At 42.6% G+C, this 24883-nt stretch overlaps 1 protein-coding gene across 1 annotated transcript in view; it reads right to left on the reverse strand.

Moving 5' to 3' along the window:
• TDRD9 (tudor domain containing 9) overlaps positions 1 to 24883 on the reverse strand; it is a 141882-nt gene that overhangs the window by 59048 nt on the left and 57951 nt on the right. The window contains 5 exon segments of the mRNA XM_033191111.1: positions 115 to 172; positions 1295 to 1379; positions 1521 to 1575; positions 10405 to 10469; positions 15067 to 15170. Of these exon segments, the coding sequence (XP_033047002.1) occupies positions 115 to 172; positions 1295 to 1379; positions 1521 to 1575; positions 10405 to 10469; positions 15067 to 15170 (367 nt within the window).

Genomic DNA, 24883 nt, shown 5'->3' on the forward strand with positions numbered 1-24883 from the left:
TCCAAAACAGGGCGAGATGGGGAGGAAGAGAAGAACAATTCCTGAGTGAGGTGAATAAGCCAATAAATATGGCACTACAGCTAATGCCGGGAGGTAAACAGGTACATATCTTACCATATTTAACATCTGGAACTGTGACAGAACTCTCTGCAATATTGGTGGACAGAATAATCTGTTAAACATCAAAGAAAAAAGCTGACATTCCTACTATATTCTGGACATCATTAGGCAAAGTTTACGAAAATGCAAAAATTATTTTAAAGCTTCTGAATGTAAATACTGAACTCAGATTTCAAAATTAGCCATTTTTCTATTTTACAGACACCACAATTGATCAAGAAGCCCCTGGTGAATGGAAAACCAGCCACACACAACACAGCAAGGGCTTGGATACAGGCAAAGGGAGCTGTTCCTGACTTCTGGGGTGGTAGCTTTGGTGGGGTGGAGAGGGGTCCTGGAATTGCCCAGGGGTAAAACCAGGTTTCTAGAAGAAGGGCTGTAGCTTGTAGTTGCCCTAGAATACCACTCAAGGCTGCTCCTAGGGATTCCAAAGCAATCCAGGGGCGAGGTTGCCAGCTCAGGCCCCCTGATCACCTCAAGCAGCTCTAGAAGGGTCTAGTTAAAACAACTCCATCATTCACACATAATCTGAGATAAAGAAATCCTCCTGAAGCAGGACCTAGAATATGGCTTCTAACCAGTCACCAGAATGGTTTCAGGGACACCAGAACAGTCCCAAAGTTAGAGAAATGCTAAAGAAGAATTAAAAGGCATCAGAATTCCTGAATTGAGAAAATAAAAAATCTTAGCTTTTTAGCAAACTGATTTACAAAATAAACCCAAAACTAAACAACATACCTGGCTCATCAGGCAAATACTTGTTTAAGTGACTAACCACTAACAGAACACACTGCTGAAATGTGAATTGTTTTTTTTTTTTTTGAGACAGAGTCTTGTTCTGTCCCCCAGGCTGGAGTGCACTTGTGTGATCTCAGCTCACTGCAGCCTCCACCAGCCAGGCACAAGCCTCCTACCTCAGCCTCCCAAGTAGCTGGGACCACAGGTGTGTGTCACTGCACTCAGGTAATTTTTATATTTTTTGTAGAGATGGGGTTTCGCCATGCTACCAGGCTGGTCTCAAACACCTGAGCTCAAACGATTCACCCGCCTCAGCCTCCCACAGTGCTGGAAACACCAGCATGAGCCACGACACCCAGAAAATATTTTTCATGAGTAGAGTCTCTAAGGAAAATTTACCTAAAGTGCTTAGAACTTGTCTTCCCAGTTTTCCTACCTTTCTGTACCCAGGGACTGGACTTAAAAATATATTATTCTGCTCTTCTAAAGCCACACTTGAATGGAGTGGATAGACCTGCAACCTAAGAAATTACTAAAATAAAATCTCCATAAAGAATAGATATACATGAAATACAAAAATAAATACTGAGATAATTAAAATTGTTTAAGGCAGAAACAACACAAGGGTTTAGGAGAACACAGCTGTATCATTTTCAACATACCTTTTATGAACCAGGTTTGTGAGAAGTTCATGCATATAGTTTATTTCACCCAGACCTAGGGAAGAAAAAAGTGGAGGAGGGAAATAAACATCTTTGTATTTACTGCTAGAAACCAACTTTTAAATTAAAATGGCGTATCTTTCAAAGAAGGCCCTACCAATTCATTTGACTTTTTTATCCTCTTTGCCTAAATATACCAGAAACACAAGTAAAAGTACACAGTGACACTGATTAGTGGTATCTCAAAAATATAGGGAAAAACCATATTCTTCCAGTTTTCCTTTACACAGCAGTGACTCCCTGTGGGTGTTAGCTATATGAGTAATTTTTGCATTTCTTTTTTACCCCCAGATTTTCTAAATTTTCTATAATGAGCATGCAAAATCTTTACAATCAAAAAAATAACATTTGTAAAGTTTTGGTCATGAGGATGTGCTAAACCATTTCCATCAGGCCTCTGTCCTGTTTGCTGAAAGCTAAGCTAGCATGTACTTTTGCCCCACCCTGATTTTCAAATCTGAGTCTGTTATGGGTTGAACTGTGTCCCCTAAAAAGATGTACTGAAGTCCCAACTCCAGTAATCTAGAATGTGGTGTTATTTGGAAACAGAGTCATTGCAGATGTAACTAGTTAAGATGAAGTTATACTGGAATGCGTTGGGCCGTGGTGTCCATACAAGGGAAGAGGTACAAACAGAGAATGCCACGTGACGACAGACACAGGAGTGATGCAGCCACAGGTCAAGGAGCACTGGGGACTGATGGCCACTACCAGGAGCTGGAAAGAGGAAGAGGCTCAGAAAGAGCATGGCCCTGCTGACAACTCGACTGTGAACATCTAGCCTCCGAAACCGGGAGAGAATACATGGCTGTTCTTTTAAGCCATTTAGTTTGTGGCACTTTGCTACAGCAGCCCTGGAAAACTATCATAGAACTGTCCACAAAAGATGAATTAACACAAAAACATCTATCAAACTTGAATTCACATGAATATATTAAAAAGATAGCAACCCTAAATGTAAAATATCACTTATAAATATTTCCTTCAGGCAATGTTTAGCAGGTAAAAAGTATTTATCAGCCAGGAGCAGTGGCTCACGCTTGCAATCTCAATACTTTGGGAGACTGAGGCAGATGGATCACTTCACGGAGACCACTAGAGCCTAGCAGCTCGAGACTAGCCTGGGCAACCTAGTTAAACCCTATCTCTACAAAAATATACAAAAAAAAAAATTTGGTCAGGCATGGGGGTACACGCCTGTAGTCCCAGCTACTTGGGAGGTGGAAATATCACTTCAGCCCAGGAGGCAGAGGCTGCAGTGAGTCAGGGTCACACCACTGTACTCCAGCCTGGGCAACACAGCAAGACCCTTTCTAAAAAAACAAATGGAATAAAAATAAAAGGTACTTATCTCATGTTAGGTATTCTTAAGCTAGTATCAACATGGCTCCACTTTGGTGATGTTTTTCCCCTTAATACAATATTATGCACACAGCAGTCATTTGATAAATATTCTCCAACGCAAATGCAACACCACCCCCCACTGTCAGCTAATGGTTCCCTCCATGTAAACAAATCCTTATCACCTAAGCAAAACATGACAAAAGTTTGAAACTCATTATGTTGCATTCCAAAATTAAATAAGCTATTTTCATTGCATGTTTTTCATTCTCCATTATTGTAAGAACAAATCTGTTTATGCTCTATATTACCTTACAACAGAAAATATTTGAATTATTGTCATGTTTCATCAAGCTATACCACTTAAATTAAAAATCAAGTAATTTTGAAAAAGTACAATTTAACATAAATTCGTCTTTTCAGAAAGGTATTTTAAAAACCTGTTTTCTCAAACACTGAGAAGGGAACTCAAGGATTACCCTGATGATTCTCATGGTATTACAATAACAGTATGTTTTACTACTACTAAAGAAGCTTTCAATGCAAACTAACGACAGTTACCTCACATTTATAACCATATATGTAAAATGCAAATTTAACAAAGCCAAATATTTTACTGGAAATTTTGAAGGTGGCAAGACTGCCTTCAAAAAGTTGAACTCTAGACAAGCATGGTGGTGCGCATCTGTAATCCCAGCTACTTGGGAGGCTTAGGTAGGAGAATCGCTTGAACCCAGGAGGCAGAGGTTGCAGTGAGCCGAGATTGTGCCACTGTACTCCTGCCCGGGCAACAGAGTGAGACTCTGTCTCAAAAAAAAAAAAAAAAAAAAAAAAAAAATTGAACTCTTAATAATTTTTAATAAGAAATCTTTTTAGAAATACAAGGGTTGGCCGGCACAGTGGCTCACATCTGTAACCCAGCACTTTGGGAGCCACAGAGGCAGATCACGAGGTCAAGAGATCGAGACCATCCTGGCCAACATGATGAAACCTCATCTCTACTAAAAATACAAAAATTAGGGAGGGGCGGAGCAAGATGGCCGAATAGGAACAGCTCCAGTCTCCAACTCCCAGCGCGAGTAACACAGAAGACCGGTGATTTCTGCATTTTCAACTGAGGTACTGGGGTCATCTCTCTAGGGAGTGCCGGACAATCGGTGCTGGTCAGCTGCTGCAGCCTGACCAGCCTGAGCTGAAGCAGGGCGAGGCATCGCCTCACCTGGAAGCGCAAGGGGGAAGGGAATCCCTTTTCCTAGCCAGGGGAACTGAGACACATAACACCTGGAAAATCGCGTAACTCCCACCCCAATACTGCGCTTTAAGGAAACAGGCACACCAGGAGAATATATCCCACACCTGGCCGGGAGGGTCCCACGCCCACGGAGCCTCCCTCACTGCTAACACAGCCATCTGCGGCGATCTATCCGCAAGGCAGCAGCCAGGCTGGGGAGGGGCGCCCGCCATTGCTGAGGCTTAAGTAGGTAAACAAAGCCGCTGGGAAGCTCGAACTGGGTGGAGCTCACAGCAGCTCAAGGAAACCTGCCTGTCTCTGTAGACTCCACCTCTGGGGACAGCCCACAGCTGAGTCCAATAGGGAAAGCAGCGGGGGCGGTGCAGAGGCGAACGACTCTGTCTGACAGCTTTGGGGAGAGCCGTGGATCTCCCAACGCGGAGGTTGAGATCCGAGAACGGACAGACTGCCTGCTCAGGTGGGTCCCTGACCCCTGAGTACCTAGCTGGGAGACATCCCCCACTAGGGGCAGTCTGACACCCCACACCTCACAGGGTGGAGTCATCCCTGAGAGGAAACTTCCAAAGAAGAATCAGACAGGTACACTCGCTGCTCAGCAATATTCTATCTTTGGCAACCTCTGCTGCTGATACCCAGGCAAACAGGGTCTGGAGTGGACCTCAAGCAATCTCCAACAGACCAACAGACAGTCCTTCTGACTGTCAGACGGAAAACTATCAAACAGGAAGGACACCTATACCAAAACCCCATCAGTACGTCACCATCATCAAAGACCAGAGACAGATAAAACCACAAAGATGGGGAAAAAGCAGGGCAGAAAAGCTGGAAATTCAAAAAATAAGAGCGCATCTCCCCCTGCAAAGGAGCGCAGCCCATCGCCAGCAACGGATCAAAGCTGGTCAGAGAATGACTTTGACGAGATGAGAGAAGAAGGCTTCAGTCCATCAAACTTCTCAGAGCTAAAGGAGGAATTACGTACCCAGCGCAAAGAAACTAAAATCTTGAAAAAAATGGAAGAATTGACAGCTAGACTAATTAATGCAGAGAAGATCATAAACGAAATGACAGAGATGAAACCCATGACACGAGAAATACGTGACAAATGCACAAGCTTCAGTAACCGACTCGATCAACTGGAAGAAAGAGTATCAGCGATTGAGGATCAAATGAATGAAATGAAGCGAGAAGAGAAACCAAAAGAAAAAAGAAGAAAAAGAAATGAACAAAGCCTGCAAGAAGTATGGGATTATGTAAAAAGACCAAATCTACGTCTGATTGGGGTGCCTGAAAGTGAGGGGGAAAATGGAACCAAGTTGGAAAACACTCTTCAGGATATCATCCAGGAGAACTTCCCCAACCTAGTAGGGCAGGCCAACATTCAAATTCAGGAAATACAGAGAACGCCACAAAGATACTCCTCCAGAAGAGCAACTCCAAGACACAATTGCCAGATTCACCAAAGTTGAAATGAAGGAAAAAATCTTAAGGGCAGCCAGAGAGAAAGGTCGGGTTACCCACAAAGGGAAGCCCATCAGACTAACAGCAGATCTCTCGGCAGAAACTCTACAAGCCAGAAGAGAGTGGGGGCCAATATTCAACGTTCTTAAAGAAAAGAATTTTCAACCCAGAATTTCATATCCAGCCAAACTAAGTTTCATCAGTGAAGGAGAAATAAAATCCTTTACAGATAAGCAAATGCTTAGAGATTTTGTCACCACCAGGCCTGCCTTACAAGAGACCCTGAAGGAAGCCCTAAACATGGAAAGGAACAACCGGTACCAGCCATTGCAAAAACATGCCAAAATGTAAAGACCATCGAGGCTAGGAAGAAACTGCATCAACTAATGAGCAAAATAACCAGTTAATATCATAATGACAGGATCAAGTTCACACATAACAATATTAACCTTAAATGTCAATGGACTAAATGCTCCAATTAAAAGACACAGACTGGCAAACTGGATAAAGAGTCAAGACCCATCAGTCTGCTGTATTCAGGAGACCCATCTCACATGCAGAGACATACATAGGCTCAAAATAAAGGGATGGAGAAAGATCTACCAAGCAAATGGAAAAAAAAAAAGCAGGGGTTGCAATCCTAGTCTCTGATAAAACAGACTTTAAACCATCAAAGATCAAAAGAGACAAAGAAGGCCATTACATAATGGTAAAGGGATCAATTCAACAGGAAGAGCTAACTCTCCTAAATATATATGCACCCAATACAGGAGCACCCAGATTCATAAAGCAAGTCCTTAGAGACCTACAAAGAGACTTAGACTCCCATACAATAATAATGGGAGATTTCAACACTCCACTGTCAACATTAGACAGATCAACGAGACAGAAAGTTAACAAGGATATCCAGGAATTGAACTCATCTCTGCACCAAGCGGACCTAATAGACATCTATAGAACTCTCCACCCCAAATCAACAGAATATACATTCTTCTCAGCACCACATCGCACTTATTCCAAAATTGACCACATAATTGGAAGTAAAGCACTGCTCAGCAAATGTACAAGAACAGAAATTATAACAAACTGTCTCTCAGACCACAGTGCAATCAAACTAGAACTCAGGACTAAGAAACTCAATCAAAACCGCTCAACTACATGGAAACTGAATAACCTGCTCCTGAATGACTACTGGGTACATAACGAAATGAAAGCAGAAATAAAGATGTTCTTTGAAACCAATGAGAACAAAGATACAACATACCAGAATCTCTGGGACACATTTAAGCAGTGTGTAGAGGGAAATTTATAGCACTAAATGCCCACAAGAGAAAGCAGGAAAGATCTAAAATTGACACTTAACATCACAATTAAAAGAACTAGAGAGGCAAGAGCAAACACATTCAAAAGCTAGCAGAAGGCAAGAAATAACTAAGATCAGAGCAGAACTGAAGGAGATAGAGTCACAAAAAACCCTCCAAAAAATCAATGAATCCAGCAGTTGGTTTTTTGAAAAGATCACAAAATTGACAGACCGCTAGCAAGACTAATAAAGAAGAAAAGAGAGAGGAATCAAATAGACGCAATAAAAAATGATAAAGGGGATATCACCACCGACCCCACAGAAATACAAACAACCATCAGAGAATACTATAAATGCCTCTACGCAAATCGACTAGAAAATCTAGAAGAAATGGATAATTTCCTGGACACTTACACTCTCCCAAGACTGAACCAGGAAGAAGTTGAATCCCTGAATAGACCAATAGCAGGCTCTGAAATTGAGGCAACAATTAATAGCCTACCCACGAAAAAAGTCCAGGACCAGATGGATTCACAGCTGAATTCTACCAGAGGTACAAGGAGGAGCTGGTACCATTCCTTCTGAAACTATTCCAATCAATAGAAAAAGAGGGAATCCTCCCTAACTCATTTTATGAGGCCAACATCATCCTGATACCAAAGCCTGGCAGAGACACAACAAAAAAAGAGAATTTTAGACCAATATCCCTGATGAACATCGATGCAAAAATTCTCAATAAAATACTGGCAAACCGGATTCAGCAGCACATCAAAAAGCTTATCCACCATGATCAAGTGGGCTTCATCCCTGGGATGCAAGGCTGGTTCAACATTCGCAAATCAATAAACGTAATCCAGCATATAAACAGAACCAAAGACAAGAACCACATGATTATCTCAATAGATGCAGAAAAGGCTTTTGACAAAATTCAACAGCCCTTTATGCTAAAAACGCTCAATAAATTCGGTATTGATGGAACGTACCTCAAAATAATAAGAGCTATTTACGACAAACCCACAGCTAATATCATACTGAATGGGCAAAAACTGGAAAAATTCCCTTTGAAAACTGGCACAAGACAGGGATGCCCTCTCTCACCACTCCTATTCAACATAGTGTTGGAAGTTCTGGCTAGGGCAATCAGGCAAGAGAAAGAATCAAGGGTATCCAGTTAGGAAAAGAAGAAGTCAAATTGTCCCTGTTTGCAGATGACATGATTGTATATTTAGAAAAACCCATCGTCTCAGCCCAAAATCTCCTTAAGCTGATAAGCAACTTCAGCAAAGTCTCAGGATACAAAATTAATGTGCAAAAATCACAAGCATTCTTATACACCAGTAACAGACAAGCAGAGAGCCAAGTCAGGAATGAACTTCCATTCACAATTGCTTCAAAGAGAATAAAATACCTAGGAATCCAGCTTACAAGGATGTAAAGGACCTCTTCAAGGAGAACTACAAACCACTGCTCAGTGAAATCAAAGAGGACACAAACAAATGGAAGAACATACCATGCTCATGGATAGGAAGAATCAATATCGTGAAAATGGCCATACTGCCCAAGGTTATTTATAGATTCAATGCCATCCCCATCAAGCTACCAATGAGTTTCTTCACAGAATTGGAAAAAACTGCTTTAAAGTTCATATGGAAACAAAAAAGAGCCCGCATTGCCAAGACAATCCTAGGTCAAAAGGACAAAGCTGGAGGCGTCACGCTACCTGACTTCAAACTATACTACAAGGCTACAGTAACCAAAACAGCATGGTACTGGTACCACAACAGAGAAATAGACCAGTGGAACAGAACAGAGTCCTCAGAAATAATACCACACATCTACAGCCATCTGATCTTTGACAAACCTGACAAAAACAAGAAATGGGGAAAGGATTCCCTATTTAATAAATGGTGCTGGGAAAATTGGCTAGCCACAAGTAGAAAGCTGAAACTGGATCCTTTCCTTACCCCTTATACGAAAATTAATTCAAGATGGATTAGAGACTTAAATGTTAGACCTAATACCATAAAAACCCTAGAAGAAAATCTAGGTAGTACCATTCAGGACATAGGCATGGGCAAGGACTTCATGTCTAAAACACCAAAAGCAACAGCAGCAAAAGCCAAAATTGACAAATGGGATCTCATTAAACTAAAGAGCTTTTGCACAGCAAAAGAAACTACCATCAGAGTGAACAGGCAACCTACAGAATGGGAGAAAATTTTTGCAACCTACTCATCTGACAAAGGGCTAATATCCAGAATCTACAAAGAACTCAAACAAATATACAAGAAAAAAACAAACAACCCCATCAAAAAGTGGGGAAAGGATATGAACAGACATTTCTCAAAAGAAGACATCCATACAGCCAACAGACACATGAAAAATGCTCGTCATCACTCGCCATCAGAGAAATGCAAATCAAAACCACAATGAGATACCATCTCACACCAGTTAGAATGGCAATCATTAAGAAGTCAGGAAACAATAGGTGTTGGAGAGGATGTGGAGAAATAGGAACACTTTTACACTGTTGGTGGGATTGTAACTAGTTCAACCATTATGGAAAACAGTATGGCGATTCCTCAAGGATCTAGAACTAGATGTACCATATGACCCAGCCATCCCACTACTGGGTATATACCCAAAGGATTATAATTACTCTACTACAAAGACACATGCACACGTATGTTTATTGCGGCACTATTCACAATAGCAAAGACTTGGAATCAACCCAAATGTCCATCTGTGACAGACTGGATTAAAAATGTGGCACATATACACCATGGAATACTATGCAGCCATCAAAAAGGATGAGTTTGCGTCCTTTGTAGGGACATGGATGCAGCTGGAAACCATCATTCTTAGCAAACTATCACAAGAAGAGAAAACCAAACACCGCATGTTCTCACTCATAGGTGGGAACTGAACAATGAGATCACTTGGACTCGGGAAGGGGAACATCACACACTGGGGCCTATCATGGGGAGGGGGGAGGAGGGAGGGATTGCATTGGGGAGTTATACATGATATAAACGTTATGCACATGTACCCTAGAACTTAAAGTATAATAAAAAATAAAAAAAGAAAAAAAAAAAAAATACAAAAATTAGCCGGGCATGGTGGTGTACACCTGTAGTCCCAGCTACTCCGGAAGCTGAGGCAGGAGAATCACTGGAACTGAGGAGGAGGAGGCTGCAGTGAGCCGAGATTGTGCCACTGCACTCCAGCCTGGCAACAGAGCAAGACTCCATCTAGAAAAAGGAAAAGGAAAGGAAAGGAAAAAAAAAAAAAAAGAAATACAAAGATTATAATAAAAAGCCAAACTGAAAGTTACATTTGTTCACATACTCAAAATGTAAAAAGAACAAAGTCCTATGGAGAATACCATCTTTCATAATCTCTGTTAGGCACAAACTTAGCCTCTCTCCAGAATATTATGATTCCAAGTCACAAAATTATGACGTTCTTACCTGGCAAAAACACCAACACACTGCTTCGCTCCAACACAAACTGGGCACCCGAGCAGGCCTTGTTCCTGTTAAAAATGTGATGTGCACAAATATCAATGGAGGCTAATAACAGCTATTGCTTCTCTACAATCCTAATAGTACAGGCTTTTAATCCTGAAAGGCTCTTACAGGTCATCCAATGTAATGTTCTTTATTGTACATAAGAAAACACAGAAGCCCAAAGAGATGAGAAAACATCCAAGGCCCCACGGTCATTCCGGGGACCTTAAGCTTTTTGACCCCCAATACTTTCTCCTATCAAAACCTACGATCTGCAGAAGTTTTCCTTGACATTTAGTTATTATAATCCAGAACTTCAAAGTAAAAAACATTTAAAATAACTACAAGCAAAATTTAAACTTTCAGGAGTCCAAACTACTATTGGAAAGGATTTGTGCAGACCAAAATCTCAAATCATCTACTCACCTCCCTGCTACTGTCAATAAATTTACTTTTGTGTGAATTTAGAACTTTCATTCCTCCATAAATCTGTGAGCCCTTCCTACATGCCAAGCCCTCCTCTGTGTAGTCAGGATACAGCAGTAACAAGACAGACAAGCTCCCTGCTCTTTGGAGCTTACATCCTAACTGGAGAGACAGACAAGAAACAAGAAAACAGGCAAGGCACCTTCAGTTTAGCAATAAGACAAAAAGAAACACCTGGGGAAACACAATAAGCAGTGCTAAGGGAAGGCATACTTATGGAGTGCTCTCAGAAGGGCTGGCTGGGAAGGGCCTCTCTGGGGAAGTAACAGGAGCTGAGGAGGGAGCCATGGAAAAGCCATGCAATGGCAATCCAGGCAATGCCTGGGAACAGTCACTACAAAGGAGAAAGGGGTGTGAGGGGTAAACCAGTCGCTGCAGCACAGGCGGCTCAGCGTCCATGGTCACTGCTCCTGCTGCTCATCCATCTCTCCCTGTGAGTGTGAGCCACATGTATGACCTCAGGCAGCAGCCACCACCATAAAAACACAGGCCTGGTTTGTAGATGGGCCTGCATGGGATGCCGGCAACAGCCGAGGTGAACATCTGCTGCATCACAGCCCTACCCAGAGGAGAGGCTCACACACAGTGTGTGAGGAAGGGAGCGCCTCCCAGTGAGCAGAGGTCAGGCAGTCCATCCGGTGGTACCACTTCAGGTGGAAGGAGACATGGCCATGAGGTTGGGTTCACCCCAATCAACAAGCAGAGGCTAATAGCTTGGTCAGCTGGGCAGGGATGTGGAAATGACAAGACTGATAATAAGGAGATCTGATGGAGAGGTACCAAGAAATGCCCACAAGGCAGCCACAGTGGAGGAGGCTTTCAGTCATCAGACAGGCCGGAGGCCCTGCCTGTGGATGTGACCCAGCCTCCTTCTCCAGTCCCCCCAGGGTTAGACAATGCACAGAGTGGATGGGTAGCAGGGATGAAGGCTTACACACAAACTCAACACCACGCACTTTCCTGAGAAGAGACTCATCCGGCTGCTACCATCACTGGATGCCAACCACACAACAGCAAGGGCCAGTGCCAAGTCCCAAATATGGCACCATTCCCTGGGGCACCAGTCCAGCCAGCTGAAGACAGGTTGATTCCATCATGAAGGAGATACTGATTTACCCTCATGGAAATAGACACAGATCCTATTCTGGATTCAGATCTGCCTTCTCTGCACCTAAAGTTTCTGTCGTACCCCCATGCATGGACCTAAAGATGCCTTTCTCGCTTCCGTTATTTCCTGCACAGCATAGCCTCCTGCCAAGGAACTCAGTTTAGTGGTCAATGGACTCACGAAATTCAATGGTATTACCATGCATCCAAAAGCAACTGGCTTAAAAGAAAGATGAAATGCCTATTAAAGGCTCAGTTATTGTGCCAGTCCTACAGGAAGTCATAAAAGCCATAACGAAATTCAAAGAAAAGGTGAAATCTTGAAAGTAGCAAGAGAAAAATGACATGCCACACATAAAGAAAACCCCAATAAGATTAACAGCTGAATTCTCAGCAGAAACAATGGAAGCCAGAAAGCAGTGGGGTGACATATTCAAAGTCCTCAAAGAAAAAACTGTCAATCAAGATTCCTATATTCAGTAAAACTCTCAATAATGAAGACTAAATAAAGACTGTCCCTTGGCCAGGCGCGGTGGCTCACGCCTGTAATCCCAGCACTTTGGGAGGCCAAGGCAGGTGGATCACCTGAGGTCCGGAGTTCAAGACCAGCCTGACCAACAAGGAGAAACCCCATCTCTACTAAGAATACAAAATTAGCCAGGCATGGTGGCGCATGCCTGTAATTCCAGCTACTCAGGAGGCGGAGGCAAGAGAATCGCTTGAACCTGGGAGGCAGAGGTTGCGGTGAGCTGAGATCGCACCATTGCACTCCAGCCTGGGCAAAAAGAGTGAAACTCTGTCTCAAAAAAAAAAGACTGTCCCAGATAAACAAAAAAATGAGATTATTTTTTGGCAGCAGACCCACCTTACTAGAAATACTAAAGGAAGTTTTTTGTGCTGAAAACAGCTGACCCCAGAGAGTATTTCAAATCCACATGAACAAAAAAAGAGAACTGGTAAAGGTAATTAGGTAATGACAAAAGATACTGTAAATACATATTTTGCCTCCTTCCTTCTCCTTAGGCGATTTTAAAAGTAACCGGATACAAAAATTAGCAGGGCATGGTGGCAAGCACCTGTAGTCCCAGCTACTCACGGGGCTGAGGTGGGAGGATCAATTGAGCCCAGGGGGTCAAGGCTGCTGTGAGCCATGATCACTCCATGTACCCAGCCTGCTCAACACAGTGAGAACTTGTCTCAAAAAAAAAAACAAAAAAAAAAAAAGTAAAATGCTACATTGCAAAATATGTATTAAATGCAAAAGAAAGCAGTAAAAGAGAAACAGAGGAACAAAAAGAATATGAGACACACAGAAAGCAAAAAGCAAAATGGCCAACATAAATTCAACTATATCAGTAACAAAATTAAATGTAAATGGATTAAACAACCCAATCAAAAGGCAGAGATTGTTAGATTAATTTTAAAAATAAGGGCCGGGCACGGTGTCATACCTGTAATCCCAGAACTTTGGGAGGCTGAGGTGGGCGGATCATGAGGTCAAGAGATCAAGACCATTCTGACCAACATGGTGAAACCCATCTCTACTAAAAATACAAAACTTAGCTGAGCATGGTGGCACATGCCTGTAGTCCCAGCTACTCGGGAGGCTGAGGCAGGAGAATCACTTGAACCCAGGAGGTGGAGGCTGCAGTGGGCCGAGATCACACCACTGCACTCCAGCCTAGTGACAGAGCAAGACTCCATCTCAAATATATATATATATATATATTTATGATCCTACTCAGAATATGTTGTCTACAGGAGATACACTTTAAATGGAAAGACACTAAGTAGACTGAAAGTAAAAGAATGAAAAAATATGTGTCATGCAAACAGCAAACTACAGAAAAGTGAAGTAGCTATACTAATACACGAAATAGGTCTTAAAATTAAGTGTTATGAGAGATAAGAGGGGCATTTTATACTGATAAATGGGTGAATCAATCAGGAAGATAAAACAGGTATAAACATATATGCACCTAGCAACAGAGAACCAAAATACATAAAGCAAAAACTGACAGAAAAGATTGAAGAAATAGGCAATTCAGTAACAATTGTTGAGGATATCATTATCTCATTTTCGATAATATATAGAGCAACTGGGCAGAAGATCAAGAAGTAGAAGACCTGAACAACACGGTAAGTTAACTACACCTAAAAGACATTTATAGAACACTCCATCTAACAACAACAGAGTGACATTATTCTCAAGTGCACATATAATATTCTCCAGAACAGTCTACATGCTAGGCATACAACAAACCTCAACAAATTTAAAAGAACTGAAAGAATTCTCCAATCACAATAGAATGAAATTCAAAATGTATAACAGGAAAAATAGGGAGAAATTCACAAATACGTGCAAATTAAACACCACATTCCTAAAAACCAATAAACCAAAGAAAATATCAAAACGGAAATCAGAAAATACTCTGAGAGGAATGAAAATGAAGACACAACATAACAGCAACTAATGGGACACAGCTAAAGCAGAACATAGCAGGAAATCTGGAAGATGAATGAACAAACTGGTACATCCAGACAATGGAATTTGGCACTAAAAATAAATGAGCTATCTAAGCTATAAAAAAGACATAAAGGGAGCTAAATACATATTACTAAGTAGAAGAAGGCAACATGAAAAGGATACATACTATATAATTCCAACTACATGACATCCTGGGAAAGGCAAAACTATGGAGACAGATGTAGTAAAATTAGTGCTGTAAAGGCTCAATCATATGATATATATACAGGTTTTTTGTTTGTTTTTGTTTTTGTTTTTGAGACAGAGTCTTGCTCTGTTGCCAGGCTGGGAACTGCACTCAGCATGGCTTTAATTATTTAAAATAGAAATTTCCAATTTAAAAAATTCTGAAATACTAACCTGATTTTAAAATATATACAGTAACTACTGCAAAAGTACCTATAGTTATAACCTTCTTATAAAAACACTAAAAAGTTTCCAAATGACTAATTTTTTAAATCACATCTACATTACAGTGCATGACCAACTGAAGTGTCTCTTACCCACTCTCCTTCACATCCAAGTCATCCAACATCTGAATGAGAGAGACAGCAACTTCATATACATCCTTAGTTATCACCGGTTCCTCCAGCAGATGAGGAGAGAGCTAAAAACAGTGAAAGAAAAAAGTCGCAATACCAAAACAGGATTACAGAAGAAAACTGGGGTTGGATGGGAGTGGCTCTCACTGTTAGTACAACACTGTAACAAACTCTCTAAATACAAGTTCTTGGTTTTTATTAGCAGCAATGTCTGAACACCTGCTGTGTGCCAAGCACCGCTCAGGACAGCGGACACACAAAGTACCATACTCATCAATCTCCTTGCCCAGTCAGCAGAGCAAGAATGACTCAGAGAGCCCAGACGTGCACAGGCAGTGTGTTCAGCACAATGTCTATTTTGAAGACATCAATTAAGTTACACCAAATGTCTATGGAACCCACCCAGGAGGAGTTCCTAATCTCAAAGCCAGTGCCCTTCCCCTCTTTCAAAACCCTACCTCAAAGAGCACTAAGATTTCCCTAAGATTTCATGTGTGAAAAGTTACCTTGTATATCAAAAGTACCAGAAAACTGTGACATCACATCCATATCTACCAATGTGTGGTGATAACATAACCACATGATGAGGTATCCGTCTACCAAGGTTTAGGGGTTCCTCGACTATTTTGTCTATTAAAGCAAAGACACCAAGACCAGATAATGTAAACTTGCCCCTTAAGCACTGCTGCCAAACACTGGGCACCAACCACAAGCAGCAAACTCCCCAAGTCCGGCTGTGCATTAGTCCATCTTCACGCTGCTGATAAAGACATACCCAAGACTGGGTAGTTTACAAAAGAAAGAGGTTTACTGGACTTACAGTTCCACATTGCTGGGGAAGCCTCACAATCATGGCAGAAGGCAAGGAGGAGCAAGTCACATCCTACATGGATGGCAGCAGGCAAAGAGAGAGCTTGTGCAGGGAAACTCTCCCTTACAGAACCATCAGATTTCATGAGACTTACTATGGTCAGAACAGCACAGGAAGGACCTACCCCCATGATTCAATTACCTCCCACTGGGTCCCTCCCACAACAGATGAGAATTCAAAATGAGATTCGGGTGGGGACACAGCTAAACCATATCATTCTGCCTCTGGCCCCTCCCAAATCTCATGTCCTCACATTTCAAAACACAATCACGCCTTCCCAACAGTACCCCCAAAGTCTTTACTCATTTCGGCATTAACTCAAAAGTCCACAGTGCCAAGTCGCAAAGCAAGTTAGTTACTTCCTAGATACAATGGGGGTACAGGCATTGGGTAAATACAGCCTTTCCAAATGTGAGAAATTGGCCAAAATAAAGGGGCCACAGGTCCCAAGCAAGTCCAAAATCCAGCAGGTTAGTCAAATCTTAAAGCTCCAAAGTGATCTTCTTGACTCTGTCTCACATCCAGGTCACGCTGATTCAAGAGGTAAGTTCCCACAGTCTTGGGTAGCTCCACCCCTGTGGCTTTGCAGGGTACAACCTCCCTCCTGGCTGCTTTCATGGGCTGGCACTGAGTGTCTGTGGCTTTTCCAGGTGCATGGTACAAGCTGTCAGTGGATCTATCATTCCAGGGTCTGGAAGACAATGGCCCTCTTCTCACAGCTCCATTAGGTGGTGCCCCAGTTGGGGCTCTGCATGGAGGCTTGAACCCCACATTTCCCTTCTGCACTGCCCTAGCAGAGGTTCTCCATGAGAGCCCCGCCCCTGTAGCAAACTTCTACCCTGACATCCAGGCATTTCCACACATCCTCTGAAATTTAGGCAGAGGTTTCCAAACCCTAATTCTTGACTTCTGTGCACCTGCAGCCTCAACAACATGTGGGAGCTGCCAAGGCTTGAGGCTTGCATCCTCTGAAGCCATGGCAGGAGCTCTTTGTTGGCCTCTTTCAGCCACAGCTGGAGCGGCTGAGACACAGGGCACCAAGTCCCTAGGCTGCACACAGCACAGGGGCCCTAAGCCCAACCCACGGAACCACTTTTTCCTCGTAGGCCTCCAGGCCTGTGATGGGAGGGGCTGCCGTGAAGACCTCTGACATGCCCTGGAGATATCTTCCCCATTGTCTTGGGGATTAACATTTGGCTCCTCATTACTTATGCATATTTATGCAGCTGACTTGAACTTCTCAGAAAATGGGATTTTCTTTACTATTGCATTGTCAGGCTGCAAATTTTCCAAACTTTTATGCTTTGTTTCCCTTTTAAAACTGAATGCCTTTAACAGAACCCAAGATACCTCTTGAATGCTTTGCTGCTTAGAAATTTCTTCCATCAGATACCCTAAATCATCTCGTTCAAGTTCAAACTTCCACAAATCTTTAAGGCAGGGCAAAAAGGCATCAGTCTCTTTGCTAAAACATAACAAGAGTCACCTTTACTCCAGTTCCCAACAAGTTCTTCATCTCCATCTGAAACCACCTCAGCCTGGATTTCATTCTCCATATCACTATCAGCATTTTGTTCAAAGCCATTCAACAAATCTCTAGGAAGTTCCAAACTTTCCCACATTTTCGGCATTAACTCAAAAGTTACTCCAAACTGTTCCAAAAGGAACTCCAAACTGTTCCCTCATCTGCCTTTTTACTGAGTAACAAGTTGCCTCCACATTTTGGGTATCTTTTCAGCAGTGCCCCACTCTACTGCTACCAATTTACTATGGGTGTGACTGTCCAGCTTTCCCGGAGCTGAGGCCACAACTACACAAGCATCTTTCTACAGTATCCAGCACAACAGATGTCTCTGAATTTCTGAAAAGTCTATTTTATAGTGATCCTGGGTTTTATTCACCCAGAGTAAGAAGCTTTTTTAATTAATAATTTTACTTGTTAAATATTATGTGCAAAACATTGCATTTGATTTTGATGAGGACAAATCAAAAGAAGTCTTCAGGTGATCAGAGAAGCCAATCACAGAGGCAAATTCTTTTTCCAATTTTTACTTAGAGTAAATTAAGTCAGCTAGTTTCCAAATAATTTATAAAAGTTGACTTTTACGCTGGGCACGGTGGCTCATACCTGTAATCCTAGCACTTTGGGAGGCCGAGCCAGGTGGATCATTTGAGGTCAGGAGTTCAAGACCAGCCTGGCCAACATAGTAAAACCCCATGTCTACTAAAAATACAAAAGTTAGCCGGGTGTGGTGACACACACCTGTAATCCCAGCTACTCGGGAGGCTTAGGCAGGAGAATCACTCGATTCTGGGAGGCAGAGGTTACAATCAGCTGAGATCGCGCCACTGCACTCAAGCCTGGGCAACAGAGTGAAACTCTGTCTCAAAAAAATAAAACAAAAGTTGACTTTTATTAATAATTTTGAAAAAGCATGTCTAATAAATATATTCCTAATATTTAACCCTTTTTTGAGGCAGAGTCTTGCTGTGTTGTCCAGGCTGGAGTGAGGTGGCATGATCTCAGCTCACTGCAACCTCCGCCTCCCAGGTACAAGCGATTCTCCTGCCTCAGCCTCCTGAGTAGCTGGGATTACAAATACCCACCACTATGCCCGGCTAATTTTTGCATTTTTAGTAGAGACAGCCTTGTTGCCCAGGCTGGTCTCAAACTTCTGACCTCAATTGATCCTCCCACCTCAGCCTCCCAAAGTGCTGGGATTACAGGCATGAGCCACTGTGCCCAGCCATAATATTTAACTTTTATCTTAGTTTTCTACTTTATCCAAATAATAATATTTATCACAACACAACTACACAAAAAAGAAATAGGAAAAAAAAGGCATACTTTTCACAAACACCAACAGTGGCATCCAAATTCATCTACAAGTTTTTTCCTACAAACAAGCCATATAAAAGGCATGGCACTGACTCACAAGTTATTTCACTTAGTTCCAAGCCAGTGAATATTTTTTGAGCACACTGATAAGACACCAAACACAACCTGTTTCTCTAAGCCAGGCCTGAGACAACAATGAGGCACACCGGTTGCTGGCCCACTGACCCACTTGCTGAATAGTCCCCTCCTGTGTGCTGCGATAGGGATGAAACATGAGAGACAGCGCCTCTACTTTCCTACACCGCACAGCAGTCAAGGCACACTATGTCAGAGAGATGCTCTGACAAAAAGCGAGGCAGGGGACAGGGACATGGTGGGGGCACCATGATAATTCATACAGATGGAGTCAAGGAGGGGCTCTGCCATTCCTCTCACAGAAGTGCTCAGCCAGTGTGACTCTGTCCACACAGCAAGACACAGCGACAGTGTTTCTGTCCCAAGCTGAAGCCTGGGAAGTTGGCACATCCGCCGCACATGCAGCCTATGAGACAGTGGGCGCCGCAAGTGGAGGGGGAAATAAATGGTGCCAAGACACTCACATTGGAGGAGGAGGACCTCTTACCCCATGTCAATCCAAAATCCATCTTAAGTGGATTCAAGACCTGAAGATGAAAAACAAAGCCATAAAGTCGATTATGTAAAGCTGCGCCCTAAGGTGGAGAGGTGAGGCCAAAAGTGACATGCTGCAGGTCAGGCGCAGTGGCTCATGTCTGTAATCCCAGCACTTTGGGAGGCCGAGGCAGGAGGATCACCTGAGGTCAGGAGCACAAGACCAGCCTGGCCAACATGGTGAAACCCCGATTCTACTAAAAATACAAAAATTAGCCAGGCATGGTAATGTATGCCTGTAATCGTAACTACTTGGAAGGCTGAAGCAGGACAATCACTTGAACCTTGGTAGGCAGAGGCTGCAGTGAGCCGAGAGCACACCACTGCTCTCCAGCCTGGGTGACAGAGCAAGGCTCTGTCTCAAAAAAAAAAAAAAAAAAAAGTGACACACAGCGAGTCCAGGTGGGGCGGGGGCCATGCTCTACTACTAGACCTGGGTTGTTGATCATGGATGTTCATTTCGCAATTTCACTACAGTATACATTTACATTTTATGTAACCCTTTTTCTAAGGGTGTTCTTTCACAATTTTTTTTTTTTTTGAAACGGAGTTTTGCTCTTGTTGCCCAGGCTACACTGCAATGACGCGATCTTGGCTCACCACAACCTCTGCCACCTAGATTCAAGCGATTCTCCTGCCTCAGCCTCCCGAGTAGCTGGGATTACAGGCATGCGCCACCACGCCCGGCTAATTTTGTATTTTTAGTAGAGATGGGGTTTCTCCGTGTTGGTCAGGCTGGTCTCGAACACCTGACCTCAGATGATCTGCCCACCTCGGCCTCCCAAAGTGCTGGGAATACAGGCATGAGCCACTGCACCTGGCCTTCTTCACAATTTTTTCAGAAGCTGAATATAAAGGATGAAAAGGATTCTCCAAAGGACACTGAAAGGAAACAGCCACCGTTGGTAACAGAAAAAACAGGAGGGGGCACCACAGAACCGCAAGAGAGGGCGAGTTTCAAGAATCAAAGTGGCCAACAGTGTCAAATACTGCAGAAAGGCCAGGTAAGTTTAGGGCTGAGCTCTCCTAACGACAAGGAGGTCATTAGGGACCCTGGCAGGTGCAGTCTGAGTGGGAACAGGGGACACCACCCTGCAATAAATGAATTGCCTGTGGGAGGTAGAAAAGTAGAGAATGTGAGAGTCCACGGGCCAGAAAAGGCTGGAGAGCAGGCTGAGACCTAAGGTGGGTGTTGGCAAAGGCGAAAGAGCTTCAGTTACGTTTCAATGTGGACAAGAAAAGGACAGCAGAGAAAGACACATTAATGGTAACAACGGGGAGGGGGAAGCAGCAGATCAGACGAGGTTCCTAAGAAGGTAAGAAGGATGAGACATGAAACCCAAGAGGCACGGCTGGAGCTCCATGAAGAAAGGGGGCTTCCCCTTGTAACAGCAGACAGTGTGGTGAGGTAACATGGCAAGAGTAGTGACAGGAACACAACAGAAATTTTAACCAAGGTCCTCTGACTCTGAAAGCTGTATAATAGGATCTATACAAAATACCATTTTTATAAGCTCAAAATTAAGACTGTCCCTGACTTGCAATGATTCAACTTATATTTTTAGACTTTACAATGATATGAAACCATTCTGCTTTTTACTTTTAGCACAGTATTCAATAAGTAACATGAGATATTCAACACCTTATTATAAAATAGGCCTTGTATTTAGTGATTTGGGCCAACTATAGGCTAAATAAGTGTTCTGAACTCATTCAAGCTAGGGGAGGAGGATAGGTGTATTAAATGAATTTTCAGCTTAATGATTTCAACTCACAATGGTCTTATCAGGGCATACCCCCATTACAAGTCAAGGCACATCTGTATATAGCTAAGTGTCGCATATTCATTCACTGAAATATTTACTGAGCACCTATCAGGTACCAAAAACAAGATGTTGGGTAAATATTGTAAAGCTGGACACTTGCTGTTCTAGCAAACACAACCCATCCATGAGGCAAGGGGCCTGGATGCCTGGAAGCTGGGTTGTCTTGACCACACAGGCCCAGACAGCAAATGGCAAGGCCTGACCCAGCTCCTCAGCAGGTCCACAAGGAAGCATCTAAGTGTTGTGAGCTCTGACAGAAAATACACAATGAACATCAATAGGAATTAATTAGACTTCAGCCAGCTGGAAAGAAGACTGATAAACCATCATCACTCTCACATTTCAAACTAGTCAGAGGCCAGGCATGATGGCTCATGCCTGTAATCCCAGCACTTTGGGAGACCAAGGCAAGAGGATCACTTGAGGACAGGAGTTCAAGATCAGCCTGGGCAACAGAGCCAGACCCCATCACCACAAAAAAAAAAAAAATTTAATTAGTCAATCATGGTGGTATGCATCTGTAGTTATAGCTGCTTGGAAGGCTGAGATGGAAGAATCTCTTGAGCCAAGGAGTTCAAGGTTACAGTGAGCTATGATCACACAACTACACTCCAGCCTAGGTAACAGAGCAAGACCCAATCTCAAAGAAAAACAAAAAAAAGAGTCAGAAAATGCAAAATGTTTAAATGTTGTGAATCTAAGTGCTACCTCCTCTCCCTACCTTGAATACAGCCTCACCTGGCTACTTGTTTCTCAAGAGTACAATGTGGAAAGGAGGCAGTAATGCACAATGCAGAAACCTGGCAAACACAGCCTTTCCAGTGATTAAAATCTACATCATCAGTGCTATAGCTTGTCCCCTCCAAATCTCATGTTGACATTTGAGTCCAGTGTTGGAAGTGGGGCCTAATAGCAGGTGTGTGGGTCATGGGGGCGGATGCCTCGTAAATAGATAAATGCCCTCCCTTGACAGGGAGACTGAGTTCTCATTGTTATTAGTTCCTACCAGAGCTTTCCTGATAGCTGATTGTTACAAAAAGCCTGGCACACCCACCTTCTTCCAGTCTCACCATGTGATCTCTGCACACATCAGCTCCCTGAGCAGAAGCCAGTGCCATGGTTCTTGTACAGCCTGCAGAACTGTGAGCCAAATAAACCTCTTTCTTTTATAAATTACCCAGACTGAGGTATTCCTTCATAACAGTGTTAAATGCTATTCACAATAGCCAAGATATGGAATCAACCTAGGTGTACAACAGATGGAGAAAGAAAATGGAGAATATATACACAACGGAGTATTATCCAGCCACAAAAACTGTGAAATCCTGTCATTTGCAGCAACATGGATAAAACTGGAGGACATTATGTTAAGTGAAATAAGCCAGGAACAGAAAGTTAAACACCGCATGTTCTCATGTGGAAGCTAAAAAACAGTTTATTTAATAGAAGTAAAGAGTAGAGCAGAAGATACTAGAGGCCGGGAAGGGCAGGGGAAAGGAGGCAATAGGGACATTTGTTAAAGGATACAAAAGGAGCTAGATAGGAGGAGGAAGCTCCAGTGTTCTACAGATAACAATAATACGTAGTTTCAAATAGCTATAGGAGGCTACTGAATGTTCCCAACACACACACACACACACACACACACACACACACAAAATGTTTGATACAACAGACATGCTAGTTACAGAGCTCATCACCATGCATTGTATGTATCACATCACTATGTACCCCACGAATTATTATCTGACAATTTAAATTTTTTAATTAAAAAAATGTTAAACAGACTTAAGACAACCAGTAAAGGTCATGTTGATAGTGTATACCCTTGATATGTGACAAAAATGGCACCTCGGCCTGTGGTCTTCCTCCCTAAAACCAATAACCTCAGTCTAACCATGAGAAAAACATCAGTCGAATTCCAGTATAAGGGTGTCCTACAGAATACCTGACCAGCACTCTTCAAAATCGTCAAAGTCATAAAAAATGAGGAAAGTCTGAGAAACTACCACAGCCAAGAGGAGCCTAAGGAAACATGGCGACCAAATCTAACGTGGCATCCTGGGTGGGATCACGGAATGAAGGACATTATGGAAAAACCAGTCAAACCAAATAAAGTGAAGTTTAGTTAGTAGGTTTTTTAAGGAGTCACTAAGTAAATTTTAACTACAGAATCTAGGTAATGGGCATACAGGTGTTCACTATAAAACTCTTTCAACTCTTCTGTTTTTTTGAAATACCGTCATTTAAAAAGTTGGAAAAATAAAGTGCTACATTTACTGGCCATCACTGGCCTGTCTTTGACATAATTAGATCTGACAAAATATGTCTTCTTATGGTAAATGAAGCCTACTCAGCCATCTCATTGTAGTAAAGACTAGTGTTTAACATCACAGACGTTAACAAAAGTTAAACTCCTATACAAAGCATTTGACAGTGTCCATCAAAATTTCAAATGTATATAACCTTTGACCTGGCAATTCCACTTTCAAAAATTAATATTCTAGAAAAGTATACACGGGGGTCTCGACAGAGAGGCATTTGACTCCCCAGGGGACACGTGGCAATGTCTAGAAACATTTTTGGTTGTCTGAAGTGTAAGGCGGAGAAGGATGTTATTTGCATCCAGTGGGTGGAGGCAGGGAAGTTACAAAACATCATACAATGGAGAGGACTTTCCCCACCACAAAGAATTATCTGGCCCAAAATGTCAATAGTGCAGAGGCTGAGAAGCCCTGGCCTACAAGATACACTTTCATATGTGTGAAATGATATGTGTGCAAAGTTACTCACTGGAGCACTATTTGTAGTGAGACCAAAAACATCAGATATTAGTTAATAAAGAATGGTGTATATATAATACACATGAATGAATGTCATATGGCTCTTAAGGAAGAAAAAACAATATAGTGATATGAACATATTTGAGGCCGGGCATGGTGGCTCACGCCTGTAATCCCAGCACTTTGGGAGGCCAAGGTGGGTGGATCATGAGGTTAGGAGATCAAGACCATCCTGGCTAACATGGTGAAACCCCATCTCTACTAAAAATACAAAAAAAAATTAGCCGGGCGTGGTGGCTGGTGCCTGTACTCCCAGCTAATCAGGAGGCTGAGGCAGAAGAATGGTGTGAACCCAGGAGGTAGAGCTTGCAGTGAGCCAAGATCGTGCCACTGCACTCCAGCCTGGATGACAGAGTGAGATTCTGTTTCAAAAAAAAAAGAAAATATTTGAAAATTTAAGTGAAAAAAGTAACATGAGCATAGAATGCTGCCGTTTCAGGAGAAAAGAGAAACACATTCATATTTGCTCGTACAGGCATAAAAAATTATAAAAGGATTCTTAAGAAATTGGTAACAATGGTTTCCTCTTCATGGGAGTATTGCTGGACAGATAGAGGAAAACAGTAGGAAGGGAATATGTTGAAATACACCTGACTTTTGAGCCCTCTAAATGTATTACCCATATGAAAATAGTTTTAAATCACATGCAACCTTTCTTAAGAATATATTATCAGGCCGGGCGTGGTGGCTCAAGCCTGTAATCCCAGCACTTTGGGAGGCCGAGACAGGT

Source organism: Trachypithecus francoisi, unplaced genomic scaffold (genome assembly GCF_009764315.1).
Source record: "Trachypithecus francoisi isolate TF-2019V2 unplaced genomic scaffold, Tfra_2.0 Lachesis_group3, whole genome shotgun sequence".
NCBI classification, from domain to species: domain Eukaryota; kingdom Metazoa; phylum Chordata; class Mammalia; order Primates; family Cercopithecidae; genus Trachypithecus; species Trachypithecus francoisi.